Consider the following 23,466-nt stretch of genomic DNA (forward strand, 5'->3'; position numbering starts at 1 on the left):
TCCTGCTGTACACTTCTTAATGCTCCATCATGCCTATATCAACACTTTTGTGATCTAACCTCCATTTTAGAAAATCACAGATAGGAGGCCCCCACTTTTCTGTGTTGGCTTCCACAGGGTGGAAGGATCTTTCACTAGACTATAGGTTCATTTTATCAGTATAATGTTTTACTGCTCACACTAAAGATGTGTCTGTTTTCTAAGCATGTTTAGTCTTTCCTGGTAGCAGGTGTATCGAAACCATATTGTGATTTTGGTGCCTTTACCAAAATTCATAATATTCTTCTGGAAAGCTATATGTTTTTTTTATTTATGCGTATGCTCTGTGACTTACAAAAGAATGAGGACATTTTACAAAAATCATACATGTAATTTTATAACTCATTGATGTACTCTGTTTTGTGTGAACGTATGACAGAGTCCCTGTAATAATTTTCATTATGATTAACCACCATTTCAGGCTCTCCTGTGGTAATGGTTTACATTCTACTGTCTACATTGTTCAAAGGTGTGACAGCTACAATGAAAGTAGAAACATAACTTTTTTTTTGTTGGAAAGTGCTTCACAGTTTGTTTGATTCCTTTGGCATCTTCATTTAGACTGTCAGTTGGCAACCTGAAGGAACTTATTGTTGACTTTACCACTACTTATAACTTGTTATCATACTACTAAATTAATCTAGTGTGAAGTGTTGTCTTTATGTAAAAGGTAACAGTCTGCAAAAATAAAATTTTGGGTTCTTTACAGTTGTGCCACCCGGGTCCTCAGTATAAAACAAAAGTACAGCTTTAGAGTTAACGTAGATCTTTTTGTTTAATTTGTTCTGTAACATTTCATCGCTGATTCATATCTAATATAATAATAGAAGTCCAGTATTACATTCAGTCTAAACCATGAAATTAATGATGTGCTGTTTTCTCTCTAGCTTGCAGGGCACTGGTAGATGAACTTCAACATGTATTGAGTAAAGTAAACCCAAAGAAGACTGTAGAAGTAGGGTCATTTCGAATAAGCCCCGATGGGACACAAGAAAGAAATAAGGTAAGGATAATGTCATGATGAAGCTTTAGTTTGCTGTAATTAGTTTTTATCAAAACAGACAGCAGGCTTAATCATACCGTTTTTTTTACTCTTTTTTTATTCAGTTGCGAAGTGTAAGAAATTGAATTATAAATGTGTAACATTCATTGTTTTATTTATTTGTTGATTGGTGCATTTCTAAACTGATTTTTTTTCCCCAGTACAAAGATTTGTTCACCAAACCTTATGAACATTCAGCTAGTGCTTCTCATTAAAAATAGCTGGGTGCAGTAAATATGATCCTCTCTTGGACCCTTTTTTAATCCCTATAATGATTGAACAGTCCGTATACTTTATTAGTGGGTACTCCTTGTAGTAGGAGGAATCTGCATTCTACACGTCACAGTTGTTTGTAAAATATAGCATAAAGAATCTTGATTATCTGTCTGGTGTACTGCAAAATAAATCACCAATTTTCACTTTGTATCTGGCCACTGCATTACCCTAGCTAGGATTCAAGCTCCCTTTAAGACTGCAGCACTTTATTGCTACTTCTGAGCGACAGCAAGTTATTCATTTGATTTGATTTAAGGTCTTTATTCATTTTGAGATAAAACCATAAAAGTGCAAATAATTCACAAACCCCAGAGGAAAGAGTCCTCGTCATATCAGTGCTACATCTGAGATAGAGAGTGCAAAATATGACACGATGCATTGAGAATATTTTAAAACCCCTATGCAAAGGATGACAATATAAAATACAAAATGTAAAGTGCAGAATATAAGCTAAGGTAGCAAATTGCAAACAGTAAAATCAGAATAACGCAGGATGTTACACTGGTCCTGACATGTTCCTCTGCTCATTCGGCTTAACAAGACAACAGCATAGGCTAGCATTTGCAGAGCGTGGAGCCATCCAATTCATTATAAAGTGTAATTTGCAAACTACAGGTTGGTGCGTTGATGTAGGGTTAAATAAAACCTGTCAGGAGGCAGTAAGTTTCCATATTTAGGTGATCATTGGTTTGCAGCCGGGCTCTATAAGAACAAAAACCTCTCTCTATAGTTTGCTAGGTTAATATAAAAGAAAGTTGTAAACCACCTGAACATCACTCTGATCATCACTGCAGCACTGTGAACTTTGAGTCCGACTAGATCATGCTGGTGCCTTCCCAGGAATAGAACAATATGGCTAGTCTACCAGGCTGTTGCCCCACAATTAGGCACTAAACTCACAGTGGGAGTAGATAAAGGTTTGGACCATTAGGGAGTCACATAAAAATATTAGAGGAGGGGTTGATGCGAGTAGTTAAGATGATTCTTAAGGAATATGGCTTTCCATATAAAGGAGGCAATTTTTAAACTAATAGAAGGGTCCTCCAAAGAACAGAGGTATAGAAAAGCATCTTTTTAGTTCCTGATACTCTTAGCTAAAAATAGGAGTGTTAGATAGGGTTTCCTGATTCCAGTATAAAAGCAATAGAAAAGCATAAAATGCATTGTTGTTTGGGTGGATCTTCCATTACATGGATATTTAACAGCTGCCTTGGGCCATTATTTTACTTGTGAGAAGCCTACCAAAACATAAAATATACCCTATCTCAATTGTGTCAGAACAAATCAATGTTGGGTGTTAGATGTAATTGTAAGGTGCTCTAGATGCCCTAAGTATGTGCCACAGCTAGGTATCTGACCACTGCAGTTGAATACTGTAATTGGCAGGCCTGGCATGAACCGTAAGTGTAATGAAAGTCTTAATTCCCTTTTGCTATAGGATGATAGGCTGTCAAGTTCATTCAATGATGAAGGTCTGTTCAATTGGGCTGCGTGTCTGAAGATATGAGAGATCCACAGGATTCCCAGTGCGTTGTCTACGCTTAGTCAATCCCTTATAACAGCTTTGGTGAACTTGGTCTCTTCTTTACTCCAAATAGAATGACACAGCTGGACGGGCGTGATTGCTAAGCTATCTTCCAGATGCTACATACTCAGTTCTATATGTGCTAATATAGGCTGGGGTAGATTGTGAAAGCTATTCATTCATATTCTTCATGCCCCTTTACCCTTGCATGTAATTTGATCAAAGAATGAATACTTGTACTTTTTATGATGAATCACAGACAATGAACTTACCAGCTTGGAAAAGACCGCATGTATATGATGTTGGCATGGTGTTATTAAACGATTGGCTGTTGGGGGAGTTGTGGTTGCAAAGCTTGCAGGCAGTGCTTGTGTAGTCAAAAAGGTTATGTAGTACTCCCATTCTCGTTATGCGTGTTTTTTCGGTGTGCTGCACAGCACTACTTTTTCAAGAAGATATGCACAAATCAATTAAAAAAAAAGTGCATGGAAGTTTGTTTATTAAATCTAAAAAAAAAGGCCTGCATTTTTCAGCATTTGACTTTCACTGACCAAGCTTTTGGGGTTTTTAAAGGCTCACAAGCTTTTTTTTAAATGGAAAATAGCTTGGAAAATACGTTTAAGTGATTATTTGGTCCAAAGATACTAAGTCTGAAACCATCGAACAGAGTGTACATTTTTGCATGTTTTTCTGTGAAAACTGCTTTAGGAATGAAAGTTTACTAGCTAAGGCGTGAGAACAGATCCTTTAATATGATAATGAACTTGAAAATGCCCCTGTACATTATTTACTTTTCATGTATTTATTTGTCCAATTCGATTCTGCCCACTAAGCTTAAAAAAAGAGGAGCTGGATTTGCCATAATTTATTTTTTGTACAAAACGCTATGTCTGCTTCCAGCAGGAGACTTATTTGTGTTAGACCTTGTAAGGGAAAAGGAAAAGGGAATGTATAGTAGTGCCATTGTTTCCAGTCATGTGAGTAATGCTGTTCTAAATAGCGAGCTATTTAGCTAGGAAGGTAGTTAAACACTTTTTTAGATAGAATTATTTCAAATGTGCTTTTAGCTGCCATTGTGGCATACTTGGTGTACATTTAAAGTGTATTAAAGCAGAATCATATGGTAACAATTAAATATTTTAGCGTATGTCCCCCTACAATTGCAGTAAGTGACATTTTATGTTTTGAAGTGTAATGGTGCTTGTATTAACATTAAATAATGCCTAATTTTGAAATATTAAGGTAGGTTTCCTGATTGAGTGCATTTGAGAAGGATTTTTGAGAAAACTATATACACTTACCTGTGTTTAATTGTTTGTAAATATTCTGTCGCGTACCGTGACAAAACATCACAATTAATGTTTGCCGCTGAAACTGGTTTCTTTATAGGAAAACAAAACAATTGTGACTGTTACATTCATAAATCCTGCCTCCTGATTACTAACAGTTAAAACAAGCATTGGCAAGGCCAGTAGGTCTTGTCTTTATAATGAGAGTGCCAATGCTTTATTGTTAAGCATTGTGTAAAAAAGTAAAAGAAAACATTTTAAAATGGTGGAGGAAAAGCAAAGACATAAGCCATACCATGTAGACTTTACAAGCAGTGGCCATTTATCATTATAAAACCAAAACAATTCAGTGTTATACATACTCTTACTTTCTGATAAATACAGTTTGTTTTTATCATTCAAAACCTACCAAACCCCATGAAATCCCGGAGTTATTATTAGTTGTACAACCATAAACAGCCTCGATGCTCTCCTCCTGACCTCACTCATTGTATTGTGTTATAGCATTTGTATAGAACTTCCAATCTTTATATGGGGCACTAAAACGTGTACCCACACGGGCAGCACACTACTCTGTGTAGGTGTATGATTGAAACTGTGTTGTATTTGCCTAGAGCCTGTGTGGGAAGTGTTTCCATGTCATACATGATGACCACAGAGGTGCTTTTTTGTGTTTTGAGCATTGCTTAGTGGTGCGAAGTATGAGGAAGTTTGAGAGATAGACGTGCTCTTTATATTTTGCCATAATCTGACAGCTCTGAATAGATCTTCATGTTCAAATGTTTTTTGTTGGTGGTTTTTCTTTTCTTTTCTGTTCTGAATCCGATTTCTCACATTGGTTGTGGCCGGAGGTTGTCCACTTTGAGATCTTTTGGATCCTGTGGAGCTACCAGTTGCAGATAAAGAGTGAGAAAGAATCCGTGATCTGCCCAACCTTCCGCCTGAAGTCTGCAATGTTATCTTGCCTGGCAGGTGTCTCTCCACCAAGACTGTATACACCTGCCGTTAGAGCAGGTTTGTGGCATGGTGTAGAGATACACATGTTAACCCTCTATCTGCACCCCTTTCCCAGTCTCTTTTGTCTATTTTGTCTATATGTCTATAGGGCTCTGCTTTGGGCACTTGGAAAAGTTATCTTTCTGCCACTTCGGCATTTGTGCTGTTGCCACATCAGCCATTACTTTTCAAATCCCCTATTGCACATAGGTTCCTGAAAGGTCTCCAGCATATGTTCCCACCAGCAACTTTAATTATGCCCAAGTGGGACCTCAACCTGGTTCTAACTTTTTGGATGTATGCTCCCTTTGAGCTGCTCCACAACTGTCCACTCCGGCTTCTCTCCATCAAAATGCCCTTCCTAGTGCCTATAACACTTGCCCGTGGGGTCTGTGAGTTAAAGGCACTCTGCAAAATTCTCCATATCTTACCTTCTACCCAGAACAACTAGTCCTTCAAACTAGAGCATTCTTGTTACCGAAGGCAGTAACTCCTTTCCATGTAGGCCAATCCATCACTTTGTCTACATTTTTACGCTATGCCGCACCCCTCTAAAGCAAGGAGAGACTCCATGCCTGGACCTAAAAATGGCGTTGTTGTTCTTCCTTGACTGTATATGTGAGTGCCAGGTGGATGATCAACACTTCATGGGGTAAGTCGGGCCAAGAAAGTAAGGGCAGTGCAGAAACCGACCATCACTCGGTGGATAGTGCTTTATATCAAAATCTGCTACGCATAGGCCAAAAAGCAACCCCCTGAGGGTTTGTGCACTCACTCTACCAGAGTCAATGCTGTGACCACTGCGTTAGCCTGCAGAATTCCTGTCCTTGATATCCGTTAAGCAGCAAAGTGGGCTTCCTTTCACTCTTTTACGAAACGCTCCTGCCTGAAAAGTCAGGTCCGGTGTCACGGCAGTGCTTAATTTGAGCCAATGGTTTTTGGTGCTCAACACCGGCACTTTATTGTCAACACCAGTACTTATGACAGCTGTTTGTCTGATTTAGATAGAAGCACAACAGTTGTTTGTTAATTCAATATACGTTAGAAATGACTCGGCCAAGCTATACTTGTAGCTTGGGGGGCCTCGAACAGTCTGAATTGTCACACTTGTAGCAGTGTGATGGTTAGTAGTTGGATTGGTACTGTCTTCGGCAGCGCTGGCAGAGTCAATAGCTTGTGCAAGCTGCAGTGGCCTCCTCTGGAGGGCCCTGGCAATTATTGTTTTTCTTCTTCAAATTTGGCACTGCGCAATGGTCACTTTACTCATTCGGTCCTACACGACTTTTTAGTCTAATCCACATCACAGACTCTCATCCAGGGAAGGTATTGCTCGGGTAGCAATACTAAGATGAACAAGTTACTTACTTTCGGTAACGCCTTATAAACATAACGTGTATTTGTGAAGGGCACGTTCACCCAACTTAATGGTAACCCTGGGCGGAGTTTACGGAGTTCCGCTACGGGGAACTCCGCGAAGTGGAAAAAACCTCAAACGCAATACGCAGAACTCTGCAAGCGATAGAAAAGTGCCGTTCGCCATGATTTGCGGTGCCGGATGGTTGTCTGCACTGTGCAATCATTGCGAATGGCACCATGCACAACGCAAGCGGATGCTGCTTTCCTTTCTGCTGCTTGAGTAGATTTTTACTCGAGCTACAGCTTTCTCAACGCAAATGGACAGTTTCTCAACGCGAGCGGTCGCAAGCATACGCGAGCACTCGCAGTGAGAAATCTGACACCCCCCCAAGGCGTTGAGAAATCTCGCCGGGAGGTTGATTTTCCAACATGACGTTGACGGACGTGAGCAAGGGAATAAAATTCCGCTCTGCAACGCAAAGTTGAGTTTTTGGGAAGTCCGTGATCTCCGCGTAACGCGGAGTGCGGAAAACTCAGTGAGCGGAGCGGAGTTCACGCCCAGGGTTACTCAGTGGTATTCATTTTATCGACCTCAGAAGGATGAAAGGCTGAGTGGGCCCGCCTGGGATTTAAACCTGTGACCATGAGGTCAAACACAGGTCCCTACAGTAGATGCATTAGTCCACTAAGCCACTAGACCTGGCAATCTGGTAGAACCTATATCGAGCTGCAGATTCCTTACTGACCCTCCCATCTGCCTCACTCTGAGAACGGATTATATTGTAAGGGATATACCCCTTTTAAGTGCCTTAGCTCCGCACACCAGTGGTCAGGGTTCGTCGTGGTCTGCTCTTCTGGCTTGGAAAGTCACAAAAAGAAACTGACGTTGGGGCACTAGGGTGGCACCTAGATAGGCACCGCGCTTGTCACTTGCGACGCCGATGATGTCACCTACCAGCATGCAGGGTACTGCTCACCAAAAGTTTCCGGTTCTAGTCTGACACCTGGGAAATATTCTAAGGTATAGAAGACAGGATGTGGCATAACAGCCAGAGCAGCAGACTTTGGAACTGGGGAGTCAGGTTTGAGTCTCTGCGCTTGCTCATCATCCTGTGATTCTGGGCAAATCACTTAATCCCCCCATGCCTACCAAAAATGAATGTGTCCTTGTGTAATATAACGTTTGCTCATGTATAAGCGCTCCAATACCTTTGGGTCGAGTTCGCGCTATATAAAACTACAACAACAACAAAAAGTAAGGAATTTGCGGCTACATAGAGTTTCTACCAGATAAGGCGTTACCAAAGGTAAGTAACTTGTTTCACCATTATGTATCTGAAATCTCTTTTCTTGATTTCTCTTTTATTTTCAAATATGTGTTTCACTGTACAGTACTTTGCATGGACAGAATCAAACATAAATCAATAAATTTAATCTTGCATGTCAATCATTTGTTTATCTCTTTTATCTTGTTCTTCCATATGAACTATTTCCCATTTTTCCCATTTGGGCACACTTTGCAGTGGTTACAAGTTCTAAATAATGTGCATTTTTTCAGTTAATCATGTTGTTGTTTTGCTTTCATGTTGGAAATGGCTATTAACCAAGATACGTTTAAAAAAAATCGCCTTTCTGTATGTCACAGTTAAACACATCCCTTGTTTGGCCTTTGTAAATAGATCATCATTAATCAGATTCCAGGCTTGCATACAACTCATTTAGTCGTTTGTATTTCTAGCGTAAGGTTTGATTATTATTAGTTCGTAGCCTTATTTTTCTCTTCAGTTTCTTGTTCTTTTTGTTTTATTATCACATTTATTATTGTCTTCTTATTGCCGTCTGTAATATCATTTTAGTTACACTTTGTAGATGTTCTTCTATTTGCATCTCTTTTTCTTCTGTTTACAATGTCAAATTCCTCTTTAGCAGAAGAGTTCCTCTTCAATCTTAAAAATTCCCCATAGAAGATGTTTCACTCTAGACCTTGTGATGACTCTCGCAATTAGCAAACTGGTGGTGTTGGTCTGTTATTTAAAGTTGCTTCTTTCTATGTATTGGACAGCAGTTCAAACTTCAAAACCCAGAAATATTACCTTTGTTTGACTTATCTATGAACCTCATATTATAGGATTGCTGTTTCGTTTTTCATAATGTGCTCTGAATTTTGTTTTTGCTCCATATGATAAAAATGTCATCTTTATTGCTTGGATACATGATTGTCTTTACTAGATAGTTCTCACTGACTTCAATCCATCCTATTTCCTTCTCCCAGCAGCCTGTCATCAAATTGCATAACTATAGGAGACAGAAATGCCCATTGCTGTGCCTCATTTTGGCTGAAATATCCTATGATTGAATGTGAACTTTTTGTTAAATCGGAAGTTGATCATTTCCATTATATTTTAATTGTGTGCCTATAACATCCCATGTTTTTCTGTTCCAAGAAAAACTAAATGGGAATATCATGTTCTAAAGATTTTTTAACTGCTGAGCCGTCCACTCTTATGAAATGGTAATTTTCTGACCATCGAGCATTCTGTGAATGTATTAATGAATTGCCTTTGTATCTCAATTATAAGCTCAGTGTTTTTGCAATAGGAGCCAAAAGGTATTTACATTCTTATTGGTCATTTAAAAGAAGTATATGGTTGGTATGCGATTCAATTAAATACTTTAATTCACCCTCATTAATCAGATTCTCTCCACTCCAGTGGCATCATAGTTCATGGTACCATTCCGTAATTTCTTAACTTGGATTGAATTTAGGGTTGTCATAAAAGTTGGTATCTTAGATTCTTCAGTGCTTCCATAATATACCGATCCTTTTCCGTTATCACTATATTTACCCATATTTCACATGGGTTACGTGATTTTCCTCTACTTGTGTTGGTTTAAGTGAAGTGCACTAATGGTTCATTGAACTCTTAGGCCTCTATTACTGGTCCTGCCCAATTGGTACATTATCAAAAGCAATAAATAATACCAATTACTAGTTTCCCTGTGAAAATGAGGCACAACATGATGATTTCGGTGCTTGCCATATCAAAATCTGCTTGTCCCAGTTTTCACTATAATTTTGTTACATGGTACATTTCTTCAAGTTTTCACCTTACCGAAATTTATTGTGTTAAAAATCAGACTGTCAGTAACATCAAACAAACTCATAATTACGACACACACACAAACAGGGGTTGTAAGGGTATATGAATTTAACAAGGCACGTTTTAGACAAATCTTTTCATTTTCCTTATAGAACAGGTTGTTATAGCTAAAAATATTATTTAGTCCTGTTCACTATATATTGGTGAATTCCTGCTGTAAGAAATCGGATTATTAATTTATTGGGGTGGACGCCCACTTAATGAATAACTATAATAACTATAATCCTTGTCAGGGTGGACCACAAAAGTCACTAAATAAACCTGCGCACAACCCTCAGGTAACTTAGCACAAAAGTAGTTGGGCGTAACTTAGAGGCAATGTGTAAAGTATTTATACAGTACTCAAACAGTAATAGAGTGAAAATTCAACACAAGAAAAATCCCAACCCAATTTAGAAAAATAGAGTAGATTTAATAAATAAAATGACACCAAAATGAAAAAAATCCAACTAGTAGAACCAGAGTTATTAATGTTTAAAGTGTCTAGCACGAAATGTTAATTGCGGTTATCTGGTCGCCCAGGACCAGGTCGAAGTCAGAAGTTTAGGCCACCAACGAGCGGGACCATGTTTGTGCCCTCTTAGAGTTTTCCCTTTTCTGAGTCCAAGTCTATGCGGGGAGCTGCAGCAGAGCTTTATATTGGCGGTTGGTGCAAGGAGTAGGTGGGATATTGTGAACGGTCACTGTTTTGAGCAAAGAGACGGTCGTAGTTGGAGCTTCGCTTGGCCGTCTACATGGGTTGTCGCTGTTTGTTCTAGGAGCAGTTTATCTCTGAATATTTGCTTTGGCGGGCATCACCGATGGTCAACGAGCGGTCGTGCAGAGACCAAAAACCACTGGATCTTCACTTAGAGCTCACAACTTTTGTTTTTTGGGAGACATAAGGAGTATTCTCTGATGCCAGCCAAGGATCCAGGACCTGGAGAGGCACCTCTTGGGGATCAGACCTTACTCCAGCAGAGGCAACAGCAGGGCGAGGTAGGTCCAGTTGGTGCTGGTCAGCTGAGCAGGTGCAGGAGAGCCCTCTTGAAGAGCCTGTGTCCCTGGGGAGCCTGGGTCCAATAATCCCCCTTCAGACAGTCCTTCTTCTGAATCTTCCACCGGTCCAGAGGTGTTCTGATGAGAGGTTCTGAAGGTGCCACACTTATACCTAGTGGCAGCCTTTGTGTGTGGGGGGAGGGGACAAGCCCTAGCCTACTTCCAAACTGGTTGTGGTCAGTCCTTCCTCTTCCGTTGTGTTTGGGTGCAAACTGTCTAGGGTAATACAGTCAAGGGCAAGCCTTGTGTTTGGTTCCTTTGTGTGTGCTGCAGGCAGGGATCTTTGAAGTGGAATCATGGCAGACACAACTCCCTAGCTATCTTATCAGGAAGACCCACTCTCTCTACCCTTTGGCCCCTTTTGTCCCCTTGTCTGGAAGGAATACACAGCACAGAAGAGCCGTTCACAATCATGTGACCCAGACACTGGCAGAAAGGCACATATGACTTAGGCAGAAAAAGGACAACTTTCTAAAATTAGCATTTTCATTCAATCAGGATTTATACAGCGTGGCTAATTACCTGATAGGGTATCCAGGTGCTTGCAGGTTCCGAAGGGTTATTCGAACAGCCAGGTCTTGCTGGGCATTTGGCAATCCAGAAGTGAGATGATGGTCCGGACGTGCATGGGGAGGCTGTTCCAGGTCTTTGCTGCTATATGTGAGAAGGAGTGTCCTCCACTTCTGCTTCGGTAGATGCGGGGAATCTAGGCAAATGAAAAGGAGTTAGAGCATAGTCTTCTCGATGGTTGAAGTTCAGGCAGAGGTTAATGTATGCAAGTCCTTGGTTGTGTAAAGCCTTGTGTGAGTGGGTCAGCTGCTTGAATTGGCATCTCTTCTGTACAGGTAGCCAGTGAGGTTGACTGAGGTGGGGTGAGATGTGGGTTCATCAGGGAAGGCCGAGGATTAGTCTGGCTGTGGCGTTCTGTTTGGTATGATCTCTCTTTAGAAGGTGGGCAGCGATTCCTATGTAGAGGACGTTGCCGTGGTCCAGGCGGCTGGTGATGAGGGCCTGTCTCACGGTGCGTGTCATGTGTAGTAGTAGCCACTTGAAGATTTTATGTAACATGCGAAGAGTGAGGAACCAGGCGGAGGAGATGGCATTGATCTGTGATTTCATGGTGCGCTTGTTGTCAATGATGATTCCGAGGTTTCTGGCGTGGTTGGTCGGAGTAGGTGAAGGTCCTAGGTCTGATGGCCACCAGGAGTCGTTCCATGTATTGCTGCTGTTGCCAAAGATCAGTACTTTTGTCTTGTCTGTGTTCATCTGCAGGCAGTTGTTCTTCATCCAGTCAGCGATGATTGTCATGCATCTGTAGAAGATGGTTCTGTTTGGTGGTGGTGGTGAGGTCGACGGTGAGTGAGAGGATGAGTTGGGTGTCATCTGTTTAGGAAATTATGTTGAGACCATGGGATCTAATGATGTTGGCCAGCGGGGTCATATATTTGAAGAGCGTACGTTGAAGAGCGTGGGACTGAGGGATGAGTCCTGGGGGACACCGCAGGTGATCTCCTTGGATTGAGAGGTGAAAGGTGGGAGGCGGATCCTCTGGGTTCTTCCAGTGAGGAAGGAGGTGATCCATCTGAGTGCGTCCCCTTGGATGCCGATGTGGTGGAGTCTTTCGATCAGCGTGTGGTGGGATACGGTGTCGAAGGCTGTCGAGAGGTCAAAGAGGATTAAAGCTGGTGTTTCTTCTTGGTCGAGGAGGGTTCGGATGTCGTCAGTGGCTGTGATCAGGGCGGTTTCGGTGCTGTGATTGCTGCGGGAGCCGGATTGGAGGTTCGAGTAGCTGGTTCTGCTCCAGGTGTTTTATGAGTTGATTGTTGATGATATTTTCCAGTACTTTTGCTGGGAATGGGAGCTGGGAGATTGGCTGGTAGTTTTTGAGTTTGCTGGGGCTGGCGGAGGGGTTTTTGAGTACTGATCTGACTTCAGTGTGTTTCCAGGCATCTGGAAATGTTGCTGTGGTGATAGAGGTGTTGAGTAGGGTGGTAAGTTTCTGGCCAATCCGAGGTTGAAGATGTGGTGCGGGCATGGGTCTGTGGGAGATGGATTTCATGGTGAAGGTGGAGAGGATGTTCCAGGTGGTCAAGGGGCTCGTCTCAGTTAAGGTGGTGGTGTATCTGGCTAGAAAGTCCGCACGTGTGGGTTGAGGTTTGAAGTTTCTGTATATGGTTGCGATCTTGTAGAAGAAGTAGGCGAAGTTGTCGCACAGCTCCTGTGAGGGTATGATGTCGTTGTTGCTGGCAGTTGGGTTGGAGAATTCCTTAATGATGTGTAAAAGTTCTGTGGTGTAGGCACTGGTTTTTATGCATGCAGCAAGGGCTTTTTTTTACTTTGTTGCCCTCAGCAGGTTGTGATAGAGGTTGGCGGAGATCTTGAAGGGTGCCCTGTTGGAGGTTTCCTTGCTGGCTCACCATCTCCTCTCCAGCTGTTTGCTGACCCGTTTTGCTGTTCTGAGTTCTTGGGTGTATCAGCTGGCCTTTTTGGAGGATTTTCTCTGGATGTTGCACTTGATGGGGACGATTCTATCTGCACAATTGGTGATCCAGGCGTTAAAGATTTTCACTCCCTGTTTGAGGTTAGTGGCGGTAGCGGGGTAGGAGGTGTTGATGAAGTTCGTCCAGCTGGTCTCCGATATTTTGTTCCACCTCCAGTGACATTTTCGGAAGAGTAACTTAAAATCTGAGTTTACCACTAAAGAGGATTTTAAATACAAATCAGTAGAAGAAGCATTTTTCTATCTGTTCCCAAACGGAAGTTTTCTTTTGAGTGTAATAAGGTAACTCAGTATTAGTCTATAGGACAGTTTGCCTTTCTAAAGTGAAAAACGACTTTAGGAGTTTTTCACTGTCAGGACATGTAAAACTTAAACAAACATTTATTCTTAAATACCATGCAACCTGCCATATGGGCCTTTAGGGCCTACCTTAGGGGTGACTTAAAAGTGCTAAAAATTGAATGTTTAGACCTGCACCAAAGTTTATTTTGCCATTTGGCATTTTAAATCTGCCGTACATGCTGTGGTGACTTTATCATGCTACATTAGTGGGTGGCACAACGAGTGCTCCATATCAGTAGTAGCATTTAATTTACAGGCCCTGGGTACATGTAGTACAATACATCAGGGACCTATAAGTAAATTAAATGTAGCATTCAGGTGTAGGCCTATTTTACCAGGTTTGAGGGGGAGATCACAAGCCCTTTATCACTGCTTAGCAGGAGTAAAGAGCACAGAATCCTGAAAGCCAACAAAAATGGTTTCAGCAAAGGAAGGCAAAAATATTTGGTGACCCTGCAGAAAGAGCCCAGTCCAACACATTAACATTCTTAGCCAGCACGCTAGACTTCTTACAAGCATGATGTTGGTAAATTACATCCCCAGACTGGCCCTCTTTACTCTGACATGGCTCCCTGTCTGCTTTGTAGCATCATAGTTTGAGAATTACTATTGAATACCACGGTTGCAATTTGAAAAGACTGGCATAAGGTAAAATAGTCAAGTGTGAAACCAATATTCTACTTCAACTTCATCTAAAAACTAAATCACAGGAAGTTGTGTTAGAAAGAGCTATAACTTAGAGTAGCAGAGCACTTAACATTATGATCTCCTCTGAAAAGGAGAGAATTATAAAAATGCTAGGAGTAATTATTACTATCGGTCGGACTGCAATCTTAATATTTTCCAGGCGGTATGTAAGGAAAATGTTTACTCAGACTGGAACACAAGACTGAGTGAGATTTTGCTGCCTTTTTGGCTACAGTTATATCAAATTAAAATTGTGGAACTAGTTCTGCATGTGAAATTACACAGTCTGCTAAAAAACAAAAGAAATGCATATGGAGCCACAGCTTTAAAGATGATTGATCTTTAGTATTATTAGAAAAGGGAAACTGGTCTATATAATGCCTATTATTGTGGTTTGATACCCCACACAAACCAAAAATAATAGCACTAATGGACAAAAACAAATAGGTCTCCAGTTTTGGGAGTAGATTTGGTAAATGTGGAATTGTCCATTGTTTGTGGCTACATTTTAACAGATTTCCCAGTGCACGGTTCACCAATAATAGCATTTCAAATTCTCCTCAGAAGCTATCTGGTGCCCACAACCTCTAACCAGACTGCTCCCCAAAATATTTGACAGGAATTCGCAAGGTGCAATGGAACACTCAAAACGGAAAGGATTAAGTGACCTCATAATACCCGTTCTGGGGATAATTAAGATCAAAGACAAATAACGATATATGGAACTATATTTGGGTAACAGTGATCAACAGTAAAGATTTCCACCATGGGGTTCCGAGTCACATCAAATAGACAAAATCGATATTTGTATGTTATGTATGGCCCCTAAAATAATTTTCCCATGCTTTCAACTTGTAAGCAGGGTCAGAGGAGTACTGTACTTCCTGCTCCCTAGCAGCTCTCTGACTCTGAGATCATTGCCAGAGCAGCCTGGAATTAGTTTATGACAGAACAACAGTGAGGAACAAGTGCTGTTCTGTTACCCACTGCTGATACCTGAGAATAGTGAGTCACTGACTCTAGAATGTAGAAATTCACTCTAATGCCTCTCTATGAAAGCCATACATAACAAAATATATAGCTCGGAGTTTCTGGGACCAGGTTTTCGCTTTTGCCGTGAATGAGCAGAGAGCATAGAGACTGGAGACGTCGAAACCCGCTGAAACGCTACGGTAAAGCTCACTGCCCCCCGCCCGGCTCCAATCTTGGCTTTGTCACCGGGCCCCTCCTTATCAGGAGGGGCAAACAGGGGGGCAAAACGGACAGCAGTTTGGCTCAGATTGGCCCACAATTACATCCGGCTGCAGGAGCGGCAGCGGAGGTTTGCTGAGTGTGTTCGGACCCCCGGTTCTCACCTGAACTTCTGGCTGGCCTGGTTCTTTCGACAACGGTAACATAAGGGGACAGGGACTGGCAGTGTCCTCCAACCGCGACCATCCCGCCATCCGAGCCAGTGTTGTGGACAGTGTTGCAGTGAGCAACTGACGTCTCTGCGCATACCTGCAATTGCCTTGGCTTCATGTGCGCGAAGAGGAGGAGAGATGCTACTCCTTGCTGTTCCTTGCCGTCCCCTGTTCTTCTGTCTCACCCTGACTGCACGTCAAGGTGGATAGAGACCCACGCTGCTTTTCGCGATTCTGAAGCTACAGCTGAAAGTAGAGAGAAAGAGCAGAGCTGCTCTGAGCAGCACTTCCCTGGACCCCCCCCCCGGCTGAGGGCATCTCTCCTCCACCGCTTCCCCTTATGCAGCCCGGTGAGTTATAATAACTAGCAGTGAGTGCTGCTAGTGCCTGCAAGTGCGGCTGTGGGTGCTGTGGGGCTGAATCTTTCAAGAGAGCCTGAGGAGCATGTGAACAAAGTAGAGCTGTTGTGGGGGAGAAGAGAACTTGACTCCCTGTCTATTACGTCGTCGAGCTAACTAACGCTCTAGAGCGCTAGTGACCCATACCAATAGATCATAATAGAATATGTTGAAATATTTTGTAATGCCATCCAGGTGCTTGCGCTTAAACACAAATGCACCAGTAGAAATAGCAACAGGACTGTCAGGGCCATTTGCAAGTTCAGCAAGTCGCTCCACGGCCCATCACAGTTCCCTTGAACTCCCAAAAACTATCCAGCGAAGGAGAAATAGGGATCACCTATCACATCTGAAAATTGCCCATAGGTGATGTCAATATTCACAAAGGACGTAAGGTGTTCCAAACGTGGTAAGGTGGCAAAAGAAGAGGAAAAGGAGGCCCAGGAAGTCCAGGAGATGGACACCCATGTAAAATCGGAGAATGAGGAGGGTGTTCAGCCCTCTATTTTAGAGGTTAAAGCGGCCCCTTATCCCACCGTAATTATTCATCATCAGAACAAAGGTGAAAATATCCAGCTGCCAATGTTTACCAATTTATGTGGTGGAACTGTTTTACAAGCAGGAGTGGAGGACAGTAAAATGGAAACGGATTTAGCCTAGGGCAGCGTAGAAATCTTTCCAAGTGAGACCAAAAGGAATCATCACCACTATCACCATTGGCAGGGCTGGTATCCTTGTTCGAGAATCCTCTAACCACTCCAAGAAGTATAGTTGAATGTAACTCTGGTCCTTCTCTGATGAATTTATGTGAGCAGGAGCTACAGTTGCAACAGTTTACTGACGGTGGCCCCTCAATGGTGACAATGGAGGACTATACTTTACCGGACAGTGCTATACCACTGGAAAAAAATTAAGTCTTAATGGCGTATTTGAGTAAAACTAGTGCCAAGGATCTGGACCTGGAATTGAGAACGTCCCCGGTTTTATTATCTGCTCACTCGCATATGCCCGCCCTGTATAGTAGTACCCCCACTAGTTTTTCACATGTTCATTCACTAAAATTGTCTGATATGGGGTCACCAGCAGCTGTTTTGGATAAGAGGGCATATATTATCTTGACCTCAGTCCAGAATATTCGGGAGGGGGGCACCTCAGAGATTTTTTTATGCATTGGAGGGAATCCTTTTATCAATTTTATCTTTGTTAGAAAAAAGTACGTTAAATTCAGATCATATATTGGAAGTCCTTTCTCCTATTTTTTTTTTTTTTTGATAAACAAATTTTTATTTTCACATAGGCATCAAAATCAAGAAGGACACACATCAATGTGAGTAACTTGGCATTAACGAGACCTGTCACATAATCAAATATAAGCAGTCGCATGATCTTACCCCCCCCATCCCCTCCCTTCCGTTCCCACCCAATGGATACCCTTACCTAAACTAAACCCCCCAGCCATTTTCCCCATATTTTGCGAACCTTTCTCCTATTTTAATGGGAATCCAAGATCTTAATCCGGTTAATCAAGCAACAAATAAATTAACACAGGACCCTGATGCAGTTTGTCGCTCATGCCAGACATGTAATGGGGTGTCTAAAAGGCGAAGTTAGATAGAAGAGAAGGAAGTGAAGGAGGATTCTATAGTTGTATTGTCCAGAGGTAGTCCCCTGGTAAGTCTATCCACAGTTAATTTAATTTAATTTAATTGTGGGCTTATATAGCGCTAGAATCGACTCCCGGAGGAGTATCTCCGCGCTTCGACCGCTGGGGAACCCGTCCTGGCTCACCCTGAGAGATGGTCCCTAATGGGTATCTCTAAGGTGCGACCAAGCATCCCCGGCGGTCTGTGGGGGCCGTTGTGAAGATGAGGCAAGCTAATGCCCAGAGTTGCCGAGTGTGGTCCCTGACTGGAGTAGGCACCGAGGCGAGAATTATCGAGCCCGCTGACCCTGGTCCACAACCCTGCCGCGTCGGGAATCGAACCCTGGTCCCGGGCCGTCCTCTGCTTACGGGTCTGCCGCCTCTAACCAGTGAGCCACACCTCTCCACCTCTCCTCAGTTAAACATAATAGAGAAAATCCTCAGTCTACTAGTCAAGGGGGAAAGCCAAATCTAAATTTAAAAGAAACCCTGGTTACTTCCCCATTACGGGTATATCCTATTTTTAAAAAAAGTATCTCAAACAACTCACGCAACAGCAGGTCCCTTGATTAAATTACAGTTAACTGAAGAGACTGCTAATACTTTAGTCACTGACCCTTTAGGGAACGTCGCCCCTCCGAGAGAAAGTAACACCCGACATAATCGGAGGGGAAAGAAGAAGAAAAGGATCCGACGCTTCCCTAAACGGTTCCCTTCCGTAATTGAGGAGTTTAGTAGAACAAAATCACCATCCAATAGGAAGGATCCAGGGCCCTTGGGGCAGTCTATAGTGAATGTTGGTCATAATGCAGGGCAAGATAACGGTAATCAGCCGACTTGCTCGAACTCGGCGCTGATTAAACAACGGAGCCAAGAGGGTCAGGAAGAAAGGGGGACTCTTTAAGTCAATACGGGTGACATTGCAAATCAGAGTTTCTCCCTTAACATCATTTTAGCTAATTATGAAACAGATAGTGACCCTACACTAGAAAAAGTAGTGACAAATTCATACGCCTCAGCACTATTAGATCCCGGCCAGTCGAGGGTTGGGGAGGGGGACTTAACCTCAGTCTGTAGTAGAAAGAGGGTTAGGTTAGAAAGGGGTTCTGTCTTGGGGCCATTGGTAAAAGGACCATAGGGCATATAGGGCCAGGTGTCGGGCAGGTGAACAGGACTTTGCTCTTTGTTTCCTTGTTAGACTCTGACTCGATGTTACTGAACCCTTCTTCAGTTGCTATCAGAAATAGAGGACTTGCAACCGGTAACAAGCAATGACCTTAAGTTGGTCTATTTAGATCTGAGGAGTGCCCCTCCAAGTACTAGAGTCACATTCACGTCAGGGGTAGTCTCAATGTTAGTATTAACTAATGTAGATTCCTTTAGGGAGAGAGGAATAGATGTATTCCCCTGTGGGAACCTTCGCACAGTTTTATCTGAAAGCTCAGGAAAGATCCACCAGGTGCCAGGTAGTGGGCTCTCTACTCCCATGGGTGCTATAATCCCTATACATCCTAAAGACATTGAAATAATGATAGGGAGAAATCTAGGAAATAGCGAAATTAATATTATAGGTCCCCAAGTTCAAAGACCCAGTAGTCCCATTGTGGAGGATGAGATGGCCCAGTGGAGCTGGGTGGCTGGTACCCTGAATGGCTTGAAATAAACTACAAAAATGACCTTATTGCGGAGGTAGCCAACTGGGAAGAATCCTATCCTGGAATTTAGCTTAAATCATAATTAGAATATGACTCTAAAATAATTTGCCTCCAGGAAACGGGGAAGGTTGGGGATTTTCAGTGTGAGAATTTTTATGTATATTGTTGTGCAGCAAAATCTTCTATAAAAGGGCATGCTAGTGGTGGTTTAGCTATTCTACTTAGCTGTACCATGAGATGGGATCCAGTGATTTACATTCATCCCTCAAAGTGTTGTATGGGTGTGAAGTTGAGAATAGGGGAAGACAAATCGAGGCAATCTGCTTTTCTTCTTCTGGTAAACGTGTATATTCCCCCAGGGAGAGCATCCAACTCACTGGTTGATTCAATCTGTACTTATGTGCAAAGGATAAGTAGCATTGAAGAATGTAAGCAGATTTTGATGGTGGGCGATTTTAATGCCAAAATATCCAACGGTGCGGTCATGTCTTTTTCAAACCCAGAATTAGAGGAAGTATGGTCCATTCCAGATTCTTTGCTGCCGGATCATTTAAGATCAGATAAACTAGGCCAGTTACTACTGCATAATTTGAGAATGTTCGACCTAGTAATGTTAAATGGCAAATTTTCAGAGGATTCCCCAGCTTCTTATACTTATCGGGGCCCGTATGGTCACTCATTAATTGATTACATGGTGGTGACTTACCAATTCTTTAGTGTATGTACACAATTTAGGGTATTTCCAACAAGCATGAGTGATCCTAGAATTTTGGCTGTTAAGTTCGATATAGAAATCGAGAAGCCTGATCTCTAGAATCAAAGAGACAAAAAGGTCTTATATAATTGCAATAATGGACTCACTTGTTGGTCAAATAATTTGGTGCGCAGCTTTAAGAGAGTCTATGAAATTATTGCTTTTATTGGTACCCAAGAAACCCCCATTGACATGTTTGAGAGAATCTTGTTTGCAATCAGATCTTTTGGAAGAAAAAAGCAAGCTCACAGTTTTACACCATCCGTGTTTATATCATGGGAAATCAAAAAATTAAATCGGGAAATTAATGCTTTAATTAGAGAACAATTTAGGCTGTCAACGATACCAAGGCAAAGGGAAATTAACAGACTGAAACAGGTACGGAAAAGGAAAATGGCATCGGAACGAGAAGGGTCGAAGACTCAAATTGGGTTAAACTTCGAGAGGTTGCTCAATCTGGTGACACTAGGAAATATTAGGCACTGATAGCAAAATTTTGCGATGGGAGAGAGAAGTCAAAGCTCATTTTGATTCCAGAAGCAGAATGGTCTGCGTATATTTCACAGCTGTTTGCTTTAAATCCTACAGTTGGATGGAATCAAGATGTTGGCTCTGCACTGTCTGTGGGGAGCGAATACGGAGCACCTACATGCCTCGAAATAAAGGGTTATATTAAAGGGGCAAGATACTCTAGTGCGATGGCCCCAGATGATGTTCCAATAGCCATAATAAAGCAGGATGGCGAAGCATGGGTGACATTTTTACATCCACTGTTTGTCCATTGTCATCCCCATGGTGTCATCCCACAATCCTGGAAGGGAAGTATAATTGTTCCACTATTTAAAAAGGGTCCCAAATATTCCCCTGCCAGTTTTAGACAGATCTCTCTCCTGGATGCGACTGGCAAATGATTTGAGAAGAGCATTCTCACCCATCTGCAAGATTGGGCATTTGGAAATGATTTAATTCCCGTAGAACAAACAGGATTTTGCAAAAACAGTGGCACCTTGGATAATATCACCGTCTTGCAAACTTTAACTGAAAAATATCCAGTGAGCCGAAGCATGCCGTTGTATGCGGCTTTCATAGATTTCTCTACGTTGTTCGACCGGGTAGATCATGGGACGTTGTGGAGAAAACTGGTCGCAATGGGGATACCAGGGAATTTATTACGATTGGTTATTGCACTTCATTCCTCTACTTGGACGCAGGTTTTACTAGGGAAACACAGGGTCTTTCGAGGAAAATAGAAACTAATAATGGGCTGAAGCAAGGGTGCCTTTTGGCCCATCTTCTTTTTTCAATTTATATCAATGATTTACCATGAAGAGTGGGGCTCAGCAAAGGGGATTCCCCTAAATTAGGAAATTTAAAGCTGAGCCGTCTGCTATATGCAGATGATGCCATAATAATGAACTTATTCTCAATTGGACTTCAAAGACGCTAGGCTGAGTTGATTGGGTATACAGAAGAATACCATTTAAAAATAAATATTTTAAAGAGTAAAGTTATGATTTTTAGTTATCGGGGTTGTGAAGTCTGAAAAAACTTGCATTGGTCTTTGGGAAAGGAGAAACTGGAAGTAGTAAAGTCTTATCCATATTTAGGAAAAATCTTAACTAACAGGTGTTCCGGTAGCAATCATATGGATCATTGTAAAGGCAAGGCAATCTCGCAAGCCTTTGTAATCAATCGACTGTATACACACTGCTGGAAAAGACACTTCTCGCACATTTTATCAGTCTATAAAATAAAGATACCACCAGCATTGAGTTATGCCTGTGAAACAATAGATGCACAAGAGTGGGATAAATTTGAGAAAGTAGAGGGACGGATCTGGCACCAAATATGTAATCTGAATTGTGCTGCGCCTATTGCAGCGATTAGGCTTGTATTCGGGCTACTCTCCACTTATGTGTTAACTATGGCTGCGTGCTTAAGATGGAGGAATGCACTAGTAAACAGCTCCGAAAATATGCTACGGGTCAATCTATGGGGTTTCTCGCGAAAGAGATACTAAATTGTGCGCAGAGAACAGAAATAATGGTTGTATTGTGGGGAGCAGTACTTACAAAAAACCCCAATCATATGTTTATGGAATCTAAAACATGGAGTTCGTAGAGTTATTCTGTTGCTTAGATGGAATTTACTCCCTTTAAGAATCGTAACAGGAGCCTGGGAGGGCACTGCTAGACAGGAAAGACTTTGTCACCTATGTAAATCCTGTATACAAGACTTAAATTATGTTCTATTTGTTTGCCCGACATTGCAACTAATAAGTCGCTGATACCTAAGGAATTGTTTTCTAAAGTATAATATTACCACAGCAGAAGCGGCAAGGAACTGTCTGCTGGCACCCCCATTTGAACTCGTGTGTTTTACATTTTTTAGCTTTTTTAAACAATTTTTAAATATATATTAGAACAGTATTGACTGGTTTACTATGTATGTTTCTGGGCACGTGCAGTTTTGAAAACTTACTTGCTGCTAGCTAATGAGTACTGTATGCTGATTATTTATGTAGGTATTTGAGCACTGGCACTTTATTCAACTGTCATGCTGCTACCTAACGAGTACTGTATGCTGATTTTCTAAGTGTGTATTTGAGCACTTGCACTTTTTCAATTTTTTTTGCTGCTAGCTATTGATTATCATAAGCTGAATTTTTTTGAGAAGTTTTAGAATATTTTTTGTATTATTATTATGCTGTTGGCTATTTTGTACTGTACTATGAATGGACAAATTCCCGCTTTCAACTACATGGTTATGCTGCTGGTTATCCTGTACTGTATTACGAATTCACAGATCCCTGCATTTTATTATATGGTTTTAATTTTGAAAGTTTTTATGGTAGTTTTAGATTATAATCTTTGTAAAAGTCCCCTAAGTATCCATCATTGGTAATTTGATTTATTACAGATCAATCCTCTTGCCACCTGAAAATGTATTGAATGATTCCCATGTACATGTTTTTAATTGTTCCTATATGATATGCTATGATGAATTTAGTACTTTTCTCTTTCTCTTTTGATGAAGTGTAATGTTGATTTTTAGATGTATCCTTTTCTTTTATGTGGATCTCACCGGAGCCCCAAATCATAATAAATAAACTGTTATAGCACAGGCCAGGGTACTGTTTAAAAGACCGAGAGCTAGGCAATGGTTATCAAAAAGGCCCCAGTGTAAAAGTGTCCGATCCCTGTATGTATTCATATAATGAATGGCTGAAGAGCCACTTACAGTGTAGGGAATAGTTGAGGGTAACTTTAGGCCTACACGTGATTTGTTACTTGTATTTTTCGGGGCTGTCGGGAGCCATAGTGAGGACGGGTCTGGGGAAATTAACACCAGAGGCCTGATAAC

The 23,466-nt window shown here is 41.7% G+C and overlaps 1 protein-coding gene across 5 annotated transcripts in view; it reads left to right on the plus strand.

Moving 5' to 3' along the window:
* CNPY1 (canopy FGF signaling regulator 1) overlaps positions 1-23,466 on the plus strand; it is a 368,137-nt gene that overhangs the window by 228,416 nt on the left and 116,255 nt on the right. For all 5 annotated transcript variants that reach the window (XM_085631980.1, XM_085631981.1, XM_085631978.1 and 2 more), the window contains one exon: positions 927-1,042. In XM_085631980.1, the coding sequence (XP_085488106.1) occupies positions 927-1,042 (116 nt within the window). The remainder of the gene's footprint in view (positions 1-926; positions 1,043-23,466) is intronic.

Source organism: Triturus cristatus, chromosome 10 (assembly GCF_964204655.1).
Source record: "Triturus cristatus chromosome 10, aTriCri1.1, whole genome shotgun sequence".
NCBI classification, from domain to species: Eukaryota; Metazoa; Chordata; class Amphibia; order Caudata; family Salamandridae; genus Triturus; species Triturus cristatus.